Consider the following 21,381-nt stretch of genomic DNA (forward strand, 5'->3'; position numbering starts at 1 on the left):
CACCCAATGACCCCTATTCCATGCCCAGAAGATGGCCAAGATGCCCTCCCTCTCATCATCTGCCTAAGGTCATAGACTCAGCATTGCTGACAGATGGCCACCTAGCCTCTGCTTCAAAACCTCCAGGGAAGGAGAGCCCACCACCTCCCGAGGAAGCCTGTTGTTCCACTGAGGATCTGCGCTGACTGTCGGAAAGTTCTTCCTAATGTCTAGACGGAAATTCTGTTGATCTGATTTCAAGCCCTTGGTTCTGGTCCGACCTTCTGGGGCAACAGAAAACCACTCGGCCCCCTCCTCTCTCTGACAGCCCTCCCAGTCCTTGAAGAGGGTTGTCATCTCCCCCTCTTCAGGCGAAACATACCCCGGGCCGGCTAAACAGAAGTCTCTGCTTGCAGCTGGCAATTCGTTTGCTAATGCAGGGGAGCCAAAAGCCCTTCCTGGGCCAGACACCCGGGCACCAGGGAGGGAGCCTCGCCGGACTGCCGCCAGCTCCTGCCCGCCTGCCTGCCTGCCGTCCTTCCTGGCGAGGGCTGCTACCTGCAGGCGACAGGCGGCCCCCTGCTCCCGGCGCATCACCTGAGCGCCCAGAGGGACAGCCGCGGGCGCGGCCAACCCGGCCCCCGGGGAGGTGGCTCCCGGCTGCCCGCAGCCTATCGGCTGGCCGGAGGGAGGGGCTGGGCCGGCGGCCGGGGGGGCCCCGCTGCCTTTTTAATCGCCTCCTGCCGGCCCGTCCCGTCCTCAACCGCTGCGAGGCCGGCCGGCGGGCTGGCTGGCGGGGCGGGGGCGGCATGGCGCAGCAGAGATGGGTCCGGCTCTCGGCGGAGCAGCCCACCAGCACCGTGTGCGTGCTGGGCACCGAGCTCTCCCTCGACGTCTGCGGGTAAGGCTCCCCAGGGCCCCTCTCCTCCGTGGGGCGCGGGCGGGGTCGGCCGCACTCTGCCCAGGCGCTGTCCTTGCTGGCCTTTCGACGGGAGCCTTCCCGAGGCATCAGCTCCAACAGCGGGCTTGTGAGGGGTCCAAAGAAAACCACCAGCCCTGCCCGGGGTTGGCTTTGCACCAGCATGGGGCTGGGGGCTGTTCAGAGCTAACGTTCTTGTCAGCAGCTTCCCAGGAGGCATCGAAAACCTTTTTTGCACAGGGGAGGGCGCGGGCAGGTGCTGAGTACCCCCGTTTATTTAGGTCTGTATAGATGTGGCAGAAAAAGGCAGAGACACCCTTGCACGATCAGAGGTCCGGCTGCCACCCTTCTGAAGGCAGTTTGTGCTGGCATATTTTTTCCATCCTGGGTATGGGATTTCCTGGCTTGGTAGCTTTGCTCCAATTCTGTCAAACACACAACCCATGCCAGGAACCCTTGCGAGCTCCTAATCTGCTGATGTGGGCTAAGGAGGTTGGGGTGCAGAAGAGGCAGGGGTCTCTGGCACCCTTGGTTTGTGGGAATAATGCCAGTCCAAAAGTAAAACCCCAGGACACCACCCACACCACCTTTGATTAGGACCAACTGAATGAGTTCTCCAGAACCCTCCCCTTGCCCAGCAAGAGATATTGTTTGTGGAAAGCAGATGGGGAGAGGCTAGCTAGGAGCACTTTAATAAATAAACCAGCTATACAACGGGTGTGCTTGGAAGAGGCTTTAGAACAGATGGGGGGGGGTTGTGAACAGGAGTGGTGTGTTAATACCAGGCTGGCCATGACTAGTCAGAGGCAGAGAGGCAAGGCAAAGGAGGGGGACTGGCTTTGGCAGAATTAGGGCTGGGATCAAGACCCCCATAGTACACAGACCCCGGAACAACATCCCTTTTGTGTGGAGAAAAGTCATTTATTTGCCTTGTTCCCACAGACAGGGCATGAGGAAGTCCTGTCAAGAAAGTCACTGAGGTGAAGACTTCTCAAGAAATTGTCATGTTGAAGTTTAGGCATGTAGCTGTGGCGGTCTGCTGCAGCCAAGATAGCAAAGGGTCTAAAAGGTAAAGGTCCCCTGTGCAAGCACCGGGTCATTCCTGACCCATGGGGTGACGTCACATCCCGACGTTTCCTAGGCAGACTTTGTTTACAGGGTGGTTTGCCAGTGCCTTCCCCAGTTGTCTTCCCTTTCCCCCCAGCAAGCTGGGTCCTCATTCTACCAACCTCAGAAGGATGGGTGAGTCAACCTTGAGCCGGCTACCTGAAACCAAAGAGTCTAGGGGCACCTTAAAGATGAGTGAATTGGTTGCAGCACAAGCCAGGGCCCATCTAAGAGAGTAGGTTGTGGCTTGGGTTGCCAACCTCCAGGTGGTGGAGGAAAAAAGACACCTCTGCACAAATATCCAGGGGATAAGAAAATCAGTACAGGAGCGAATATTATTGGAAATCAACAAATTCTTATTGTGACTATACACATATATATTACAAAAATAGTCACGTTGACCATCAACATACAAAACGCAATATGCATCAGACACAAAAGGTGGGTAAGCCTTTTTCTGACCTTACCCTTAGAGGAAGGAACTTTGAATTTTACCCTGCTCGGGATATTTTGATATTGCAATACTTTGGCAACCTTACCCTAAGGGGATTGTGCAACATGGATGATAACATAGGAATTTATGAGACTTCTGTTATGAAGGACTGATGAAGATTTGAATTTTGAGACTTCGAAACGATCGTATCTTCTTGATGAACTTGTGTCCATTGACATCCTTTCATCCATACAAACCTGCTCCTGTGGAAAAAGAAACATAGAAAGATTATTGACTGAAGTGTACTCACGCTATTTATTACCCACCTTTTGTGTCTGATGCATGTTGCGTTTTGTATGTTGATGGTCAACGTGACTATTTTTGTAATATATATGTGTGTAGTCACAATAAGAATTTGTTGATTTCCAATAATATTCGCTCCTGTACTGATATTCTAACCTCCAGGTGGTGGCTGGAGATCGCCTGGAATTACAACTGATCTCCAGGCAACAGAGATCAGTTCATCTGGAGAAAATGGCCACTTTGGAAGGTAGACTCTACTGCATTATACCCCATTGAAGTCCCTTCCCACTCCAAACCCTGTTATCCTTAGGCTCCAGCCCCAAATTCTCCAGGTGTTTCCCAGCCCGAAACTGGCAACCCTAATTATTGGTCATAGTAAAGCCATGTCCAGCCACATCAAGATCGAACAGTGCAGATGTGTCCTGGTCTGTTGTGTCTGGGTCTGTGGATGAGGAGTTGTCCTTCTTTATGGTAGGCAGTCTCATACTGGCTGCAGGTTTGACCCCACTGACCGGAGCAAACTGTTCTTGTAAAGATAAGGACATAATCTTCTTCATACAATGTGGAAAGGAGCAGGGCGTAAATTGCAATGATGTGAACAGGTCTGTTAAACTGTGACTGTAGCTCTGGTCCAGGGGATCAGGACACTGCTGTCTGCCTACAGGAGAAGAAGCCTCAGGATGAGGCACTGGGAGGGGGCTGGAATAGGCAGGGCAGCCCGGCCACAACAGAGACACGAGGAATGGCTGGGCACCAGCGAGACAAGGCACCACTAGGACTGGAGGCACTATTCTTAGTGGGCCAGCCGGTGGGGTGCCTCACTGAGATCTTGAGAAGGAACTTGGGAGAATATGGACATTTGCCGAATGGGAGCTCATTCCATGCATATGGTGGGAGTTCTTGACAAGGCTTGGGCCTGCCACGCGATGGGGAGAACCATGCCGCAGACATATCCCGCCTGATCAGATATCCCTGGGAGAAAGAGCAGGGGCAAGATTGTCCTTGCTATTTGGCATGACAAATAGGGTTGCCAACCTCCAGGTACTAGCTGGAGATCTCCTGCTATTACAACTGATTTCCTGCCGATTGAGATCAGTTCACCTGGAGAAAATGGCTGCTTTGGCAATCGGACTCTATGGCATTGAAGTCCCTCCCCAAACCCTCCCCTCTTCAGGCTCCACCCCCAAAATCTCCAGGTATTTCCCAACCTGGAGCTGCCAAACCTACTCCAGGTACTAGCTGGTGATCTCCTGCTATTACAACTGATCTCCAGCCGATTGAGATCAGTTCACCTGGAGAAAATGGCCGCTTTGGCAATTGGACTCTATGGCATTGAAGTCCCCTCCCCAAAGCCCGCCGTCCTCAGGCTCCGCCCCAAAAACCTCCTGCCGATGGCGAAGAGGGACCTGGCAACCCTAATGACAAAACAGGTGACTGGCTGTTGGTAGATGGTTACCTGCACGGACCCCAATGTCACCTGCTGGTACTAGTAAAGGATGTGCACTATTGCCACTCCTCCCACCTCGGAAACAAAAACAGGGATTGTTGTCTCCAGTATGTGCATGAGAAGGGAAAAATTCAGTGGTGGCAACTGTGCCCATCCCCTACCATGAAGCATTCAGTGGTTGCAGGACCGCAGCAGTAGGAACGACTGAAACAGCAGGCCCAGACTCCAACGGGAGAAGTGTCTTGGCTTGCATTATGCTAACCTGTTACATAGGTATAGTTGGGAGCTAGCTTTTTCCCCGTTTGGCTCCCAGGCTGGTGAAACCATTGTCCCGCCTGTCAGCCAGCAAGACAATCCCCCTTTGTCAATAGCGTTTTCAAAGGCTGTGTTTCTCTTGCTATTCATAGAAACGGGGGAACAAAATGTTTCAGCTCTGCTTGTTTGGCAGCTTTTGGCTTCCTGGGTCAGCTTCTGACCACTATAGACCAGACTGAAATGTTGGGTGTCCTGTTGAATTGATTCTGAAGGAAGCACTTCTGCATTCCAGCCCTAAACCACAAAATCAGTGCCAGCGCCTTGCCTAATCAGAGACCTTCTGAAAACAGCCTGTTACAGACTGTAGATATCATAGGGCCACAGTGGACCTAGGAGCCATCCAGTTCAGAATCCCAGCCAGAACGCCCCTCCCCACCAGAGCAGCCCACCAAAGAAACACCCCCTGTAAGCCATACTTCAAGGTGCCGCCTGTCGAGAGTGTGGGGGTGCCGGCACAGCAGACGGCTCCAGAGGGCCACAATCAGACAAGCCAGACGGCACATTCTAGTGGCTAATGTCTACGAAAAAGGTGGATTCAAGTTGAACTGGAAGGCAAATATCCCCTCTTTTAACACTAGGGCTATCACTGGATGGCAGAAATCTCAGCCCATCAATTAAATCTGTACAACTTTGCAATGGAAAAATCATACTTTTGCCAGGGAAGCACACGTCGTGTTTCCACCGTGCACATGCTTGTTGCAGCGGGGCCATCAGAAGAAGATGATCCCTCTGGCATGAGTGTGAAGGCAATGCCTCTTCCAAGATGGTGCTTGCCACCTGCAGTTTTATAAGTACTTACACTAAAGTTGTTAACTTCTTTAAAATGTATTGCCGGATCAAGGGCAGGTGGGGCTGATTAGTGACCAAAGCACTTTTCATCAATTAATGATGAACAAGTGATTAATCAGTTTAGGGCTGCTCTTTTACTTAATACCAACTATGAATCACTGGTTAATAACTGGCCTGGTTAGCTAGTATTGAAGGAAATTTTCTTTGCATTTGCTCATTTACTTAGCACTGTTAAATCCCCCCCCCCCAACACTTTATGTACAGGGTCTTTTTGTAAAAACTTTGCCTTTGCAATACTCCTGTCCACATGGATTATTTATTTCGTTTATCTAGATAATATACATGCTGCCTCTCCATATACCAGGTGGAGCATTTATTTATGTTGTCTCTCCAGAACAGGCTGCCCAAGGCAGCTGTTGGAATGGATGTCATGAGCTAGGTTCCCCCAAAGGAACCTGGGAATGAGAGTTCTGGGAAGATGCTGAAAATCTGGTGTGCTGCTCCCCAATGAACTGTGTCTGTTCTTTGCACGGGAGCCATGAGAGTGAAACAGGTTTGAATATGGTTGAACTTTTGTAGTGTAGATGTGCTCAGAGAGATCATTTGCCTAAATTCACACAAGGCAATGATGGGAAATACAGTGCAATCCTGTGCATGCTTACTTGGAAAAAAATCCGTTTTAACAGTGCCATCCTAACCAGAGTTATATCCTTCTAAGTCAGTGTCACTCTGCTTCGGCTGACACTGAAAGTCTCTGGCATAATACAGCAGAAAAGAAGATCACTGTAAGGCTGTTTCTTAGCCAAGATTATTTCTGAAGATGACAGAACCGGGTGGAGTTCCAGTACAACGAAACAGCACAAACATTATTTTCCTGTTGCAGGTCAGCCCCTGTGGGTGCCACATCCTTTGATGTCTGGGGGACGGCAGGAGTCAACCTCTATATTGTCCACGATGGGGAAGTTTTGAAGATACCTTCCTGTGTGCCCAGGTGGCCCTTGGAGGCCAACATAGAGGCAGTAATAACCATGGATACCCCGAGCATCAAAGTCAATAGTGACAAGGTCAGCAATGCCGCAGTGGAAGAGGGAGAGGAAGAGAGGCTGCAGGCTTGAAAAGACATCTTTATAAGCTTTATAAGCATCTGCAGGGAGGACCTGCAAAGTTAGGGGAGGGGCTGTGGCTCAGTGGCAGAGCATCTGTTTTACATGCAGAAGGTCCCAGGTTCAATCCCCAGCATCTCCAGTTAAAGGGACCAGGCAAGCAGGCGATGTGAAAGACCTCCGCCTGAGACCCTGGAGAGCCAGTCTGAGTAGACAATACTGACATTGATGGACCAAGGGTCTGATTCAGTAAAAGGCAGCTTCATGTGTTCATGTGTATACAATACGAGCATAAACTGGTTTAACTTCCATGGCTTCCCTCTGCCCAAAACACTAAGCAGTGTAGCCATTTTAAGGGTAAAGAGAATTCTGGTGAGCATGCCAATGCAGCATAAGGGAATGAGCGCTGGCCTTCAGCTGCAGAGGCCTAGGTTCAGATCCTTACTCAGTAATGAGGCTCACCACACGCCGGGGCTCTGGCTGGTCCCTCTCTTTCAGCTGAAACCTGCCCGGCTTTCAGTCCCCTTCTCTGCCATGGCAGCAGATCTCTAACGCCTCAGCCTCTGTGCCCATTTTGTGGGCCCTCCAGGGCAGCTGGTTGGCCGGTGTGGGAAAGGGGATGCTGGGTGGGCTGGTTGGACCCCTGGTCTGATCCCGCAGGACTCTTATTTTCTAATGCCTGACAAAGTTGTTAAGGTAAATTAGGAGGAATCATATACAGTGTCCTGAGCACTGGCGGTAGCGTGGAGTAAAAAAATGCAATTGGATTTCCTCTTAAGCTGTATCAAAGGATTCTCACTGCCATGAAAAAAACAACCACAAGATAGATCATGTTACTTCATGGGGTGTCACAACGAAAGCTCTCCCAACTTAAAATGGTTTTAAACCTGTTGTGTGGATACGCTTAAATGTGGTATAGCAGGGCTGGGTTCCCTGTTAGTCTGTTATTGAAACTGACCTCTGCAGTGCGGTTTCTTGGCAGGTCAGAATTTCATACTACAAGAACAACGGGAAGGGGCCCATGGCTCAAACTCTGCTCCACCTCACCTGCATAGGTAAGGCTGCTGAAATCAAGCAGGAAAGTTTTTTAAAAATTGAGGTGCCTAGAGAGGAATGTACCTGCTTCTGGTGCTGGCCAGTCCAAAGTGGATCAGAGACCTTACACCAAACACAGAGGATTTTCTTTTCCCTCTTGTGCTGCAGAGATCTCCTTGGATGTCGATACAAGCCGCTCAGGAACTGTGAATAGGAAAGCTAAAAACAAGGTAGAATATATTTATTTATGGACTCGATTTTAATTATTTCTGTCACTATTTTCTCCACCAAAGGCACTCAAGATGGCTATAGTATGTATATATAGATACATAATATTAAATTCCTATTATTAAAGAAACATGATGAACAAATTGGTTCTTGTAGGTTATCCGGGCTGTGTAACCGTGGTCTTGGTATTTTCTTTCCTGAAGTTTCGCCAGCAGCTGTGGCAGGCATCTTCAGAGGAGTAACACTGAAGGACAGTGTCTGATAACCTACAAGAACCAATGAACTCTGACCGTGAAAGCCTTCGGCAATATGATGAACAAACATGATGAACAGAAAGCCTGGGTAGATAAGTATATGGCCATTTATGCATGGGAGGTTTTGCCTTGGATTTGCCGCTCTCTAGGCGCACATTTTTCCCATCTGAATTCTCAAAACTCAAAAATAAACCCCCATACAGAGTTTTGAGAATCTGGATGGGGAAAATGTGCATCTAGAGAGTGGCAAATCCAAGGCAAAACCTCCCATGCATAAATGGCCAGTCTTTAGCTGGTGGCAGGACCTTAACATACTCAGTGGCAGCTGAATATCTAAGGAGGCAGCACTTCATAATCGAAGCCTCGTTTTGCATTGCCTCCTGCATTATTTCAGATAGAAGAGGCACATGGGCGTTTCAGAAATGATCTGTTGCTTGACTAATGTAGACCTAGAGTTTGAGCACTGAGCTTAGAAGGACTCCTGCCCTACAAGAGTGACTCATATGCATGTGGCTCTCAAAGCCGATCTGTTCTGGGTCCTCCAGGCAAGTAGCGTCAGAGTGGTCAGTCGGAGGGTGTCTGTTGAAGGCCAATTTTATTCTGCCCCTCATCAAGGCTGGAGTCGAGTATCTCTTAATACCTTCCCTGGCAGGACAGGAAGGGAAGGAGAGGGCACGTGGCTTCCTGGACAAGCAGCCGGGCAAAGCAGGATGGAACGCTCGGCAGGCTCAGAGGAGCCCTTGTCTGTTTGCATGATGACAGCAGGAACAACAGTGTTCCTTTTTCAGTGGTGGAATTCCCCAGGGTTGTTGCTCAATTTCATCATATTTATAAGGATGAGTGATTAACAGGGAAATGTCACCTTGTGGTGGTGCTTCCCTGTAAACATGCTTGCATGAGCTCAGCTAGGTAGATTTATGCTGATTAAAAAACAACAACAATCTGCATAATTCTTCCCAGCAGCAGAAACCAGCTTTGTCCTTAGCCACTGTGACAGTGGGAGGGGCACTCTTTTTCATAACCCCCCCTGTAGAAGCTGCATGGAAGAAGCCCTGTCTCCCCGGTGGCTGGGGCGGGGGCAGGTGTGGGGTTCCACGTCTTTGTGCTGGCAAGACCTGCCACTGATTTTTGCCTGTGCAGAAAAAGTGGACGTGGGGCCCAGAAGGCAAAGGAGCCGTCCTCCTGGTCAACTGCGACAGAGATTGCCTTGGAGCAAAGGACATGGACAACCAGGACCTGAGAGTGGAATCGTACGCAGGTTGGTGAGCAATTCAAGCAAGGCTGCTGCTTCCTGACCAGGGGGTGGAGATTAGCGAACAATCCTGTTGAGGAACTTCAACAGTATGGATTTCCTGCTTTGTGAATTTTGCACCACCACCACGTACGCCTTGAATGCTGCACACAGATCTCCTCCAACTAGGTGTGTGTATGCACATTTCAAAGTGCTCACTAACTGCTTGGGTGTGAGGGCCAGACAAAAGGGAGGATTAGGGAGATGTGGAATCTAATCCCTGCCTGCTTTGGGAAAGCACCAGTGGATGTATTAAAAAGCCTGCTGGTCTCCTTAGCGAAGCTGTCCTTTCCTTCCGCCGTATTCTTATCACCACTGTTCTCTTCAGACCTCAAGGACATGTCTCTAATGATACTGACCACTTCCGGACCCGAAGACATTTTTGACGACTACCAGCTGATCCTTCACGTTTCGGCCTCTGACCACGACAAAGTGGGCGTCTTTCACGCAAAGGGTAAGGGCCTGCAGCCTTCTTAAGCTCCCGTGCCTCATTTATTTATTTATTTATTTATTTACTATCCCTCTTTTCTCCCCAATGGGGTTCCAAAGCGGTTTACAGTATTGTCCTGTCCTCTGGTTTACCCTGGCAATGACCACCCTGTGAGGTAGGTGAGGCTGAGTGTGTGGCTGGCCCAAGGCCACCCAGTGAGCTTCTGTGGCAGAGTGGGGATTCGAACCTGGCTCTCCCAGATCTCGGTCTGACACTCTTAACCACTATACCATGCTGGCAAATTAGTTATTTGTTCTATTTAGTTGGTTCTTTGTTTTTATTCCACCCTTCCCTCAAGGAGTTCAGGGAAGCTAATATACTCTGCCCCCATTTTCATCCTCACAATAAACCCTGCCAGGTAGGGCAGGGTGAGAGGGGGGTCATCCATTGAGCTGCATGGCAGTGGGGGGAGGACGGGAAGGGGTCTCCCTCTCCAGTCTGTGGTTGCGACTTCTGTAACTGGATGATACATGTAAGAACATTTGAGCTGAGCCAGCTGAGGGTTTGCCTGCAAAATAAACGGAGAACCCCAGGTCAGAGTTTATCTTTTGTTTGGTTTACAGGGGGAAAGAAGCTGAACCATTACAAGCATGTTCTGGGATCAGGGAAGCTCTCCTACGCGGTGGAACGTGACGGCTTCCAAGAGAACACCTTCTATGTGGAAGGGCTGGCCTTTCCGGATGTCGACTTCTCAGGGCTGGTATCCTTCCACGTTACGCTGCTGGAGAACCCATCTGCGGTATGCGGGCATGTGCCAAGAAGCAGCGGGGCCTTGTGGTGCCAGATTCATAGGTGTAAAAGTTTGAGAATGGGCACAGGAGGGAGAATTCTGGCAGGGCCGTTCTGCAGCACCAGTCAGGGTGCGGGTGGGCTTGCCCATTTAAAGTCTGATGGAGAAAAAAGATGGAGACAGAATCATGCAAAGCTTGAGCGTGACGGTGGTGTGGTCTAGAAGAAATGGGATCTCGCTGATTGAGTCACCAGTCCCAACTGGATCCTTTGGAAGCTTTGATTCTCGAAAGCTCATACCCTGAAAATCTTGTTAGTCTCTAAGGTGCTCCTAGACTCGAATCCAGCGGTTCTACTGCAGGCCAACACAGGCTGCCCTCTGAAACCATCCCAGCTAGGCAGTGACTCAAATGTAAATTGTCTGAGAAGCCCAGAGTTGTTTCCCTAAGGCCAACAAGTCCCTTCCATTGGCCATCTCAAGACAGAAGCTGCCTTTGGAGAACTTGGACTGTCAGTCCCCTCCTGATTCTCGGCACCCTTCTCAGACCTTTTACACCTTTCCTCCCTGTTACAGGCGATGCCAGATGTTCCCATTTTCAATGACACCGTGGTTTTCCGGATGGCTCCATGGATAATGACCCCAAATACCTTGCAGCCAATAACGGTTTATGTCTGCAGGTAAGGGGGTTCATGCTCAAACAGTTGTGTGTGTTGTGCTTAGAATTCTGAGCAGCAGCCCCCAGATTCTGGGCCCAGCATCTTCTGACAGTGTGCATCCTGAGAGGGTTACACCTGGGGTGGGGTCAGTTTTAATCTAGGGGTGCCGACAGAGCAATGTGTGATCTCAAAGCTGCTCCCTTTGATCATCTGTGAGGGTTCATGAGATGCTGGGCCACAGGGAGAGGCAAAGGGGGTTTGGTCTGGCTGGGAGGATCGATCATATTAGCATTTGAGACTTTCATCTTCTTTGCATTCTCGACTTTGTTAGATAATGTTTCGGGTCAGGTATTCTCTTTCTCTGTCTGCCTTCTCCCTTTCTCAAACCGGATTAAAGTTTTCTTGTTATGTAAACCCTTACTTCAACTGTGAATGTTAGTTTTTGTGTGACTGGCTCCAATTTTCTTGCTTTCTCATTTTGATATCCAGTGTTAAGTACAATGCTGACTTTGTAGCAGCTGTGAGTAAGCTCACTGCGAAGGCTGGTTGCAAACTGATCATCTGCCCAGAGCAGGAAAATCGTTCGGACCGCTGGATTCAGGTAGCTCCCAGAACACATCTGTGACCCAACCCGGGAATGTCCCTGGAAAAAAAACTTAATGCACTCAGATTATTGCCTTGTAACAAAACCATATTTGATGCATGAAAGGGTCATCAGCAGAGAAAATGGGCGTCATGAGGCTCTGAGATGGAGTTGAGATTCGGGGTGTTCCAGGGCGGACTTGCCCCGGTGGTTTGAAATATGTGGGTACCTGAGACAGTTGCTGTTGTGCTCACCTGTTGGCATGAGGAAGTAAGGAGCATCTCTGTTTCTCTTCATTTTCCGGAACAGGATGAGATGGAGATTGGCTATGTGCAAGCTCCCCATAAAGGGTTTCCGGTGGTCTTCGACTCCCCTAGAAATGGATTGCTGAAGGATTTCCCATTTAAAGGTGTTTTGGTATGTGGTTGAACTTCCTGACTTGTGCCTCAAGGCTAAAGAAATGGTGAGATTTGCATAAAGGGCTTGCCCCAGTACTCAGCTGTCTGCCACCCCCTCCAACACAACAGGCTTTCTCTGCAGGTGAAAACTGGCAGAATCAATTGAACCATTTTTCCTATCCAGTGCTCGGCTTGCATGACTGCGGAAACTTTGCACTGGTTAATCCAATTTTGCAAAAATTTTTGTCATCAAGTCGCAGCTGACCTATAGCGATCTCTCAAGGGGTTTTCAAGGCAAGAGACGTTCAGAGGTGGTTTGCCATTGCCTGCCTCTGCTTCACAACCCTGGACTTCCTTGGTGGTCTCCCACCCAAGTACTAACCAGGGCTGACCCTGCTTAGCTTCCAAGATTTGGCAAGATCGAGTGAGCCTGGGCCATCCAGTTAAGTTTGTTAGTTGACTGAAGCAGAGACAGAGAAACTCCACGGGGCAGCCAAGGAATAATTTGCAGTGCCATTCTTTGACTAGGCATGCAAGGATCCCCCTGATTGGTGTGTCCATCTTAGCTCAGCATTCTATCTGTCTAGTACATTTTTATGCCACCATTTCTCCAAGGAGTTCAGGACAGCATACACCGTTCTCACTGTTGAGGTTAAGGGTTAAGTTTACCCAGAGAGCTCCATGGCATTGTGGGGATTTGAACCTGGGTCTCCAAGATTCTAGACCAATACTCTAAATCCTACCTTGTCACTGATGTCCTCTGTGTCTACATGCTCATAAGTAGTGCCTGACGGAGGCACCTATTGCCTGTAGATTACACCGAGCCTTTATTAATCACAGGTGGAGTGTATCAGAACACTGAGGTTTCATTCTATCTACGGTGGGTAATATTGACTAAACACATTTCTGTCCCACACTGCCATCTGAATTCAGCTCTCCTGGGCAGGTCACAGTAAAGTGAAAACTGTATAAACAAACTAATTAACATATTACAAATTTAAAGGATAAGAGAACCCAGTGAATCCACTAATAGATCTATGTGTATAAAAATTGTACATAAAATTATTTGTAAGAATTGGTCAAACTATACCCAATTTTATTCTGCACCATCATTTGCTGGTTCTGTGGTGGTGAGAATGACCTAACTCTGCTCTCCACGAAAGGGCCCAGATTTTGGTTATGTGAAACGCGAGCCAGCTGATAAGAAGACTGTCTCCGGCTTGGACTCCTTTGGAAACCTTGAAGTCAGCCCTCCGGTGACCGTCAGGGGCAAGCAGTACCCCCTGGGCAGGATCCTCCACGGGAGCTACTTCCCCAGGTGAGAAGGGGGAGAGAGAAGTGTCAATCAGCATGGCTTCCTGGGGGAGAATCATACTTGCTTGGGGGAGCGGTATTAGTGAAGAAGTGTTCTGTATGGACCTCTCCCTCTTGGCTGCTGTCATGAAGAGTGGCTGTGGGGGGGGGGAGTCTTCCAGCCCTGGGCCATAACGTGCAGCAGCCCTTGCCAGAGCACTCAGGGCCATCCCATAATGAGATTTCCCATCCCTGGCCCATATTTGGTGGCTTCTGGCAGGACGTGTCCATGGAATGAAAAGCACACTCACATGGTATCCTTTCTGTCCTGGCCAGAGCTCAGGGCAGAGCATCCAGCTGTCCTTTCCCAGTTTTATCCTCACCACAACCCTGCCAAGTAGGTGAGGTGACTGGCCAAAGGTCACCCCACAAGTGGAGATGTGTACCTGAATCTCCCCACTCTGACACTCTAGCCTAGGGGTGGGGAACCTCCGGCCCACGGGCCATTTAAGGCCTGCAACATCATCTGGTGCCGCCTGCCAACTCTCCTGCAGAAGCCGCCTTTGTCGCCGCAGGGCCATGCGCATGCGTGTGAAGCCAGAAAGGCTCCCCCCAATTGCCGGGCCGCTAACACAGCCCAGTGAGTGTGTGTGTGTGGAGGGTGGGGGAAAGCTGGGAAGGCGTGTGTGCATGTGTGAGTGTGGGGGGAAGCCTCCTTCCCTCTCTTTCCTTCCTTCCCTCCCTCCTCTGCATAGCCTCTCCTAGGGTTGCCAACCTCCAGGTGGTGGCTGGAGACCTGGCAACCCCAGCCTTTCCCCCCCCTCCACCGGGAGATCTACACCTGGTATGGCCCCCGAATGATGTTATAAATGTGCAAATGGCCCTTGGTAGGAAAAAGGTTCCCCATCCCTGCTCTAGCCTCTATGCTACGCTGAGTCTCCTCACTTTTGGTCCTGAATCTTGTGGCAAGCACTGCTTTGTGTTATGAATCAGGAACAGAAAGCTGGCACGGCAGAAGCAAGGAAACAGGCACAAAGTCTCTGGGAAATTCCAGGTGCGCAGCCCTGCTCGTGCGCAAGCGGCAAAATAAAACAGGAGTCTGGTGGCACCTTCAGGATTCAGACAATCTATTCCAGCAGGAGCCTTTGTGAGCCAGAGCCCATGTCATCAGATGTTCATGTTGTACATCCATATGTTTGTATTCACAATAGAAACTCCGGTGTGGGGGAGGGAGCGCATGTGAACGTTACAAAGAGAGGCCCAGTTGAAAGCAGCATCCCAACCCAAAAGCAGTCTGTTGGCCAGAGCGGGCGTGGGCCGCTCACAACTGCTGACAGGCAGACAAAGTAGAATTAGCATAGGAGATAGTTCAGGATGAGCCGGATAAGCAGATACAAAAGGAAGTTGCAGAGGTATGGCTGGACTCATTTCGAGAGACGCAGGGTGTCAGCACCCGCGGTGAGAGGAATCCCCTGTTACAAATAGTCTTGAACTGAGTAATGTAGTAGGAGATCTGAAGTAGTCAGCAGTTGCACACTGGATTCACATTTAAAGTTCGTTTGTCAGAGAGTGGTGACTTTTAGATGAGTAGCTGAATGCCGTGGCCTTGACGGGGATAAAGTTCATGATGCCTCGTAGTGCCTCTTGGTGGGGGATGTTGCTGCCTAGAGCCTCAGCATCCACAGGGGCCACAATGCTGTTTCCTGGGAGACGGTCAACGGGCCATCGTTTTCTCAGTAGTGTCATGCAAGAATCAAGGCGGTTTTGATAGCCTTGGGCCTGAGGACAGAGTCCGTGTGGCCAGGCATCGCCCGCAGCGATTGTGCCAGTGCCTGAGGCAATGGGGTGCTGTGGGGTGCCAGCCCTCTGTATTTTGGGTAGCAGGTAGAAAGAGCCTGGCTGAGGTTCTGGGGCATGTCGATGTCCTGTTCCTGTATACGTAATCTATCCTTTATCATCCCCGCCTCATCACACAATGCATAATGGCATTTGTTGCTACAGGAAGCACCGATGGCCAAAGGCTTGCATAGCTGGGAAAGGGGGCTGGGTAAATTTATGCTGGAGAAGCCCATCAATAGCCATGAGCAGAACAGAACCTCCATCATCAGAGGCAGTATGCCACAGAATACCAGTTGCTGGGGGGTAACTGCCTCTCTGCGAGACTGTGAGCTGGGGGTGGGTGGGTGGGAGCAGGATGCTGCGGTGGGCGAACCTTTGGTGTGATCCAGCAGGGCTCTCCGAGTGGGCGGCATGGTTTGAACGGAGGTCTGGTGGGGAGGACGCGGCCTGTCTGCCTTCTGCAGAGCGATAAGAGGCAAGAAAGACAAGCTGCGCAGCCTCCTACTTCTGGATGGGATTCCTAAACCACCATAGTCTTGCTTTCTTTTCTAGCTTCCAGGGTAACAACATGGTCAAGGTCGTCCGGGACTTCCTCTACGCCCAGAAAGTGCAACAGCCCGTAGAGCTATACTCCGACTGGCTGGTTGTGGGTCACGTGGATGAGTTCTTGACATTTGTTCCGGCTCCTGATAGAAAGGTCTGCGCCCCTGCATGAAGAGAACCCTTGGCCAGCCTTCCTTCTGTCTCTGTGGCCTGCATAAATTATGCTGATTGAGCCAATTTTGCTTGTGTGTTTGCTATTTTGCATAACTTGTTGCAGTTAGCTGATAAGTGGGGGAGCCAGGATATCGCAGTCCCACCCCCAGCCAGGGGAAATTTTATTCATCCAGATTCTGTGACTTAGAATGCCAACCTCCAGGTAGTAGCTGGAGATCTCCTGGCATTACATACATACATACATGAACCTTCATTAGCATAATAACCATACTGGCAGATGCATTTATACAGGGGCCTTAAAAGAAAAAATGTTCCATCGTAAAATGACAATAATCTCCTGCTATTACAACCGATCTCCAGCTGATAGAGATCAGGTCACCTGGAGAAAATGGCCACTTTGGCAATTGGACTCTATGGCACTGAAGTCCCTCCTCTCCCCAAACCCCGCCCTCCTCAGACTCTGCCCCCGAAATCTCCAGCTATTTCCCACCCCGGAGCCGGCAACCCTATCTGTGATTGTTGTCACAATCTGTGCTTATGTGGAGTCAGGGCAAGCTTGCCATAGCGGCTACTCTTCTTCCAAAGGTCACTTGGTTGGGACCGTGACCATTAAATACATTTGGAAGTGGGTGAAGTGTGTAGTTTAAAGGTACCAGCGTCTCTTCTTTGGGGGACTGAGTGCCCTGATTCATTCTTCTGTATCTCTACCATCTGGAGTGATCACTCCACACTGGATTTTGCTGAACCTGGTTGCCTCTGCTTGAGTCCTGATTCTCTCTGGTACATAATTAGTTACTTCCTGTTCACTCCTGATGCTTCAGCTTACCTGAAAGTACTTGTAATCAGTTCCTTCTTCTGGGCAGGGCGAGGAAGGGGGAAATTTAATTACTTCCATTCTCTTGAGAGAAAAATGTACTCATTAATATTTTTATTTTTTATGATAGCAATATGCTAATGGTGTGATTAAGACAATGAAAAATTAAGGAATAATCACATTGCTACAAAGGGGTAAGAGAAGTAATTAAAGCTTCCTCCTGCCCAGGTAAAGGATCCATCAACAATGCTAAGGGAGAATCGGAAGTCTTAAAATAAAAACAAATACCAAGGCCCTGCAATTGAATTAAATATTTAAACAATGCTACATATCAGGTTTTTAAAAGTACAGAAAATGCTGACGGTGATGTGATCTAGATGCCTCATAAAAACGAGAACACGTCATGGTAATTTGAGATTAAACTGCTGCTGCATGGATCCTATCTGGGTGTCTGGGACACCTCAGGGTCTCTGCAGTTCAGGGAGGGCATGCGTCCACTGGGCGAACTGGGTGAAGCCCTCCCCCTTGATGCCTCTCTCCATCCATTCAAAGGGAACTCCTCCAATGTAATCTCTCCCCCCCCACACACACACCTTTTGCTGTGACTTTTTAATTTTTGAAAATAGCTTGTGATAGGCATTGAACATTAAAATAAAAACAAATAGTGTCCTGATGAAATCTCAGTCAATTAACGTATTATCACATTTCTCAGCCTGTAATAAGATTTTGAAGTGGGGCATGCAAAATGCCATTTCACCCAATCCATGGGTGAGCTCTGATGGATTCTCCTTCTCTTATCTTAATGCTTTGAGGTTCCAGACCCCCCCACCCTTACTCACCGCCTGTCTGCTTTGGCTTCCAGGGTTTCCGGCTGCTCCTGGCCAGCCCCTCCGCCTGCTACCAACTGCTGAAGGTGAAGGAGCAGGAGGGCTACGGAGATGCTCTCATGTTTGAAGGTGAGGGGGTTCTTCTGCCTGCCCAACGTTTCAGACTTGAGAGGGAAGGTTACCTCAGGTTTACTCTGGCTGCTGATTTGGTAGCAGTGATAACCACAACAGTTTTTTAGGGTAAAAGCTATAATAAAAACCTTCCTAGATGACACCCAAGTTATCAAGAGCAACTGGAGCTGCTCTGGAGTTGCAGATTGGGTAGTTCGACCAAGTTCATTTGATTATATCCCCCCAGATAATCTCTAAAGGTGTTAAAACTTCTTGTGTTCTTTCATACCTTCCAGCTAGCCCTGTTTTTCAGCATCCTCTCTTAGAAGAAATGGCCCCTTGAGATCTTCTTGATTTTAAAGTGGCAGCCCCATTTATTTGTTCATTTGTTTGTTCACTCATTCATTCATTCTTTTTGACTGAGTTCTACCCACCGACTGTAGCTAGAGCCGAAGTCCAGCTCTTAGCCAGAGTGACCCAACATAGCCACTGGGGTCCAGGATCTTGGGCCAAGAGGCCCCAGCGAAGCCCTGCCTCTCCTCTCATTGCCCCGTTCTATTGCCCTGGACAGCTGCTGCCAGTCTGAGTTGGCAAGACTGACTTTGATGGACCAATGGTCTGATTCAGTATGAGGCAAGGGAGGGATAAAAATGTCCAGGGCAGGTATCCTCTTACCAGAGCTGAGGAGCTTTGAATGATCACTTTTTTAAAAGCCCAAAACTGAATGAAAGCAGTGACTTGTCTCTCGTTACAGGAGTGAAAAAGTGCAAACAAATCTCAATAAAAAAGCTTCTCTCTGACCAAAAGCTGAGGAACAACAACAATTATTACCAGGTAATCTTTGTGAAGGGCCGTTTGGTTTTCCCCATTATGGTCATAGATGCCCATTCATCTGTGCAGAGACCAATATTGGCCTGAGGTCTGGTTTCCAAGCTGCCCCAGTAGCTGCAGAGATTGTGGGGGAGCAAGTCCAGACAAGAGGAGAGGGGGGTGGTTTTTGGCAGGCTGAGCATGTGTGTGCGGATTCATCTTCTCTCTGCTCCACTTTCAGACGAGCCACAGAAGAAGATGGCATCGCAGAGTGGCAAAGTGGAGCACAATCTGGCTCTCACTTTTCTTACACTCAGGGGCTAACCATATGTACTGTACATAAGACCGGACAAGACCCTGCCATGTGTGGTAGTATTAGGAAGTGGGGAGACTGGAATGCCAGCACCCCCCAGGAGCCTGCAGGGACTTGAGTAAGGAAACACCCCCAGGATGATGGGTCATGGGCCAAGACAGACACCGGTGGCAAATGGATTCTTTGCCAGAAGCATAGCACCTGCACATGCCTCCAGCAATGGAGCCAACATTTCCCCGCCTTGCTTTCCTCCCCCTCCAGAAATGCATTGACTGGAACAGAGACATCCTCAAAGAGGAGCTGGGGCTGGCCGAGGAAGACATCATTGATATCCCCCAACTCTTCAAGAGTCGCAATTGTTCTGGCAAAGCTGAAGCGTACTTCCCTGACCTGGTAAGTTTCTGTAAGCCATTTCTTTTCTTGGAGGCTGACTTTGAGAACCAAGCGAAGGGTACTGGGTGAGCACCTCTACCCTGGTCCCCGTACAGGTGCTGGCCAGCAGGGTCTGTCGCTCCAAATACTATTTTCTCCATAGCTCCTTTGCCAGCATATTAGCAACTGAGAGGAAGAGTAGGCGCTGCTGCAGTTTGCCTCAACAGGGCGGTTGGGTTTATCTAGAAGGCTCCAGCTGGCCGCCTTATCATGGGGGTGGCAGGGTCAAAGGGCTGGGCTCACTGACTGCTCAAGATGCAGCACAGGACTCTGATACATGAGACAGGGTTTTTTCTTTCTAAATTCCCACCCTGTCCCAAGCAGAATTGGAAGGCAGTTAATAGCTGCTCTCGAACTGCTAATCGGCTAGGCAGAAATGTTGGTAGCTGTGGTAGCCTCTACAGCAGGGGTGGGGAGCCTTTTTTCCTCCAAGGGCCATTTGGATATTTATAACATCATTCGCGGGCCATACAAAATTATCAACTTAAAAATTAGCCAACCAATACATTTCTCCATGGCCCCGGTGGGAAAGGGTTAACACAGTTTCTTGGGCGGTCCTAGCAGCTCCATAGCTAACGACTCTGCTGCAAGGGGGGGGGGGAAGGTTGCTTTTCTCAGCAAAACAAACTCACACCTGCCTTGAATAGAGGCTATTCCTGTCCCCAGGAGGGTGCAGATCATCAGTCTTAGATCCTTCTGAGCTAGAGATCTGCCAGGACCCATGAAGGGCCGGACAAAATTATTTCGGGGGCCTTAAACGGCCCCCGGGCCTGACGTTCCCCACCCCTGCTCTACAGCTTCTTAGGTTAAATGCTCCCATAAAGGAATGGGGCAGAGGGAGAAGCATGGCGCATATAGGCAAGAGACACCCCCCTCCCAGCCTATAACAAGAAGGAGGGGCCGGGAGGATAGTTATGAAAAAGAAAGAACCTGTTCCTGTGATGAAATTGGTGGAAAGAAAAGAAGGAGCGGAGTGCTAGAGGCCGTAGTTTGCTGGTGGAGTCAATGCTTAATTTCTGAAGGGAATTATGCTGGGGCCCTTATCTGTGTGGGAGATCTACCATCACTATGTACCCCATTTCTTAATTGTGTGCATGTAGAGGGCAGGGGGCAGTTTTTGATCGCGAAGAAAGGGTGCTCTGTGTATTTCTGCTTTAGAAGTCTGTGCCATGAATGAACAGTCTGATCTTGGGGTTGCTGTGCCTCAGTGGTTCTCAGCTGTAGAATGGGGTCAGTGGCCTCTAAACAGTGTATGCAATACAGCTTCTAGAAGATGTACTTGACTCGCCCCACGGTTTGTGCCATTCAGCACCAACAGCTTGCGTGCCGTTGCAGCTCTTGCTTACTGCCTGAGGCATGGATGTGGCTGGATGATGTTGGCCCCGCCATTGACTCCCTGCTCAGGCTGCCAGACTCTCTACTCATAGCACCCACATACTACCATATTTCTCTGTGATGTGTTGAAGCAGGTTGTGTTATCCTTCAGGGAAATGTTTATTTTGGAATCTTTTCCTGATGCATGTCCCAACTTCCATCTCCTGTCAGGTGAATATGCTTGTTCTGGGGAAATACCTGGGCATCCCGAAACCATTTGGACCCATTCTTCATGACCACTGCTGCCTGGAAGAGGAGGTCCGTCGCCTGTTGGAGCCACTGGGATTGTCCTGCACCTTCATAGATGATTTTGAAACCTACCATGAATATCTTGGTGAAATCCACTGCGGCACCAACGTCCGCCGGAAGCCTTTCTCCTTCAAGTGGTGGAACGTCATCCCATGAGTTAGGGAGGAGGAGGAGGGCTTCCGACCATTCCCTGTGCTCTGGGCGGGAGCAGGAGATGCCGACGTAGCTGCTGTGTAGCTTGCTGCTATCTTGAGCTCAATGCATTAGGGACTTTCTCAGGGACCTCCTCTCTGGCTCCCCTCAGTAGTACATGGTCCCCTTTTTGCCATGAAGGGTCACTCTGAACCAATCAAAAAGAAGCACAGACTCAGCCCTTTAACTCATAGAAATGAAACAGTTTACTGAGGCACAACTTCCGCTGAAGGAATCAATGATGAGGGGTGATTAACATTCCAAGTAAAATAGGATAGGACTCATGGGAGAGTGCTAAAGAAAAGTAGGAAGTGGTTAGGTAAAGGTCCCCTGTGCAAGCACCGGGTCAT

General features: G+C 49.6%; 1 protein-coding gene across 1 annotated transcript; it reads left to right on the top strand.

Moving 5' to 3' along the window:
- The first annotated feature begins 788 nt into the window (after positions 1-788).
- Positions 789-20,995, top strand: LOC130491806 (protein-arginine deiminase type-3-like). The gene is made up of 16 exons (XM_056865600.1): positions 789-880; positions 6,176-6,356; positions 7,378-7,450; positions 7,599-7,660; positions 9,053-9,170; positions 9,532-9,657; positions 10,257-10,432; positions 10,997-11,100; positions 11,569-11,680; positions 11,972-12,079; positions 13,224-13,378; positions 15,745-15,889; positions 17,586-17,679; positions 18,416-18,495; positions 19,046-19,177; positions 20,762-20,995. Exons 1-16 carry the CDS (start codon positions 789-791, stop codon positions 20,993-20,995), a joined length of 1,992 nt encoding a protein of 663 aa, XP_056721578.1.
- Positions 20,996-21,381: the final 386 nt, after the last annotated feature.

Source organism: Euleptes europaea, chromosome 19, assembly GCF_029931775.1.
Source record: "Euleptes europaea isolate rEulEur1 chromosome 19, rEulEur1.hap1, whole genome shotgun sequence".
In the NCBI taxonomy this organism is placed as follows: Eukaryota; Metazoa; Chordata; class Lepidosauria; order Squamata; family Sphaerodactylidae; genus Euleptes; species Euleptes europaea.

Coding starts and splice junctions, on each gene's coding strand:
- LOC130491806 (XM_056865600.1), top strand. CDS start 789: ATGGCGCAGCAGAGATGGGTCCGGCTCTCGGCGGAGCAGCCCACCAGC. Junction 10,433..10,996: donor TGCTGGAGAACCCATCTGCG/GTATGCGGGCAT, acceptor TCCCTGTTACAG/GCGATGCCAGATGTTCCCAT. Junction 12,080..13,223: donor TCCCATTTAAAGGTGTTTTG/GTATGTGGTTGA, acceptor TCTCCACGAAAG/GGCCCAGATTTTGGTTATGT.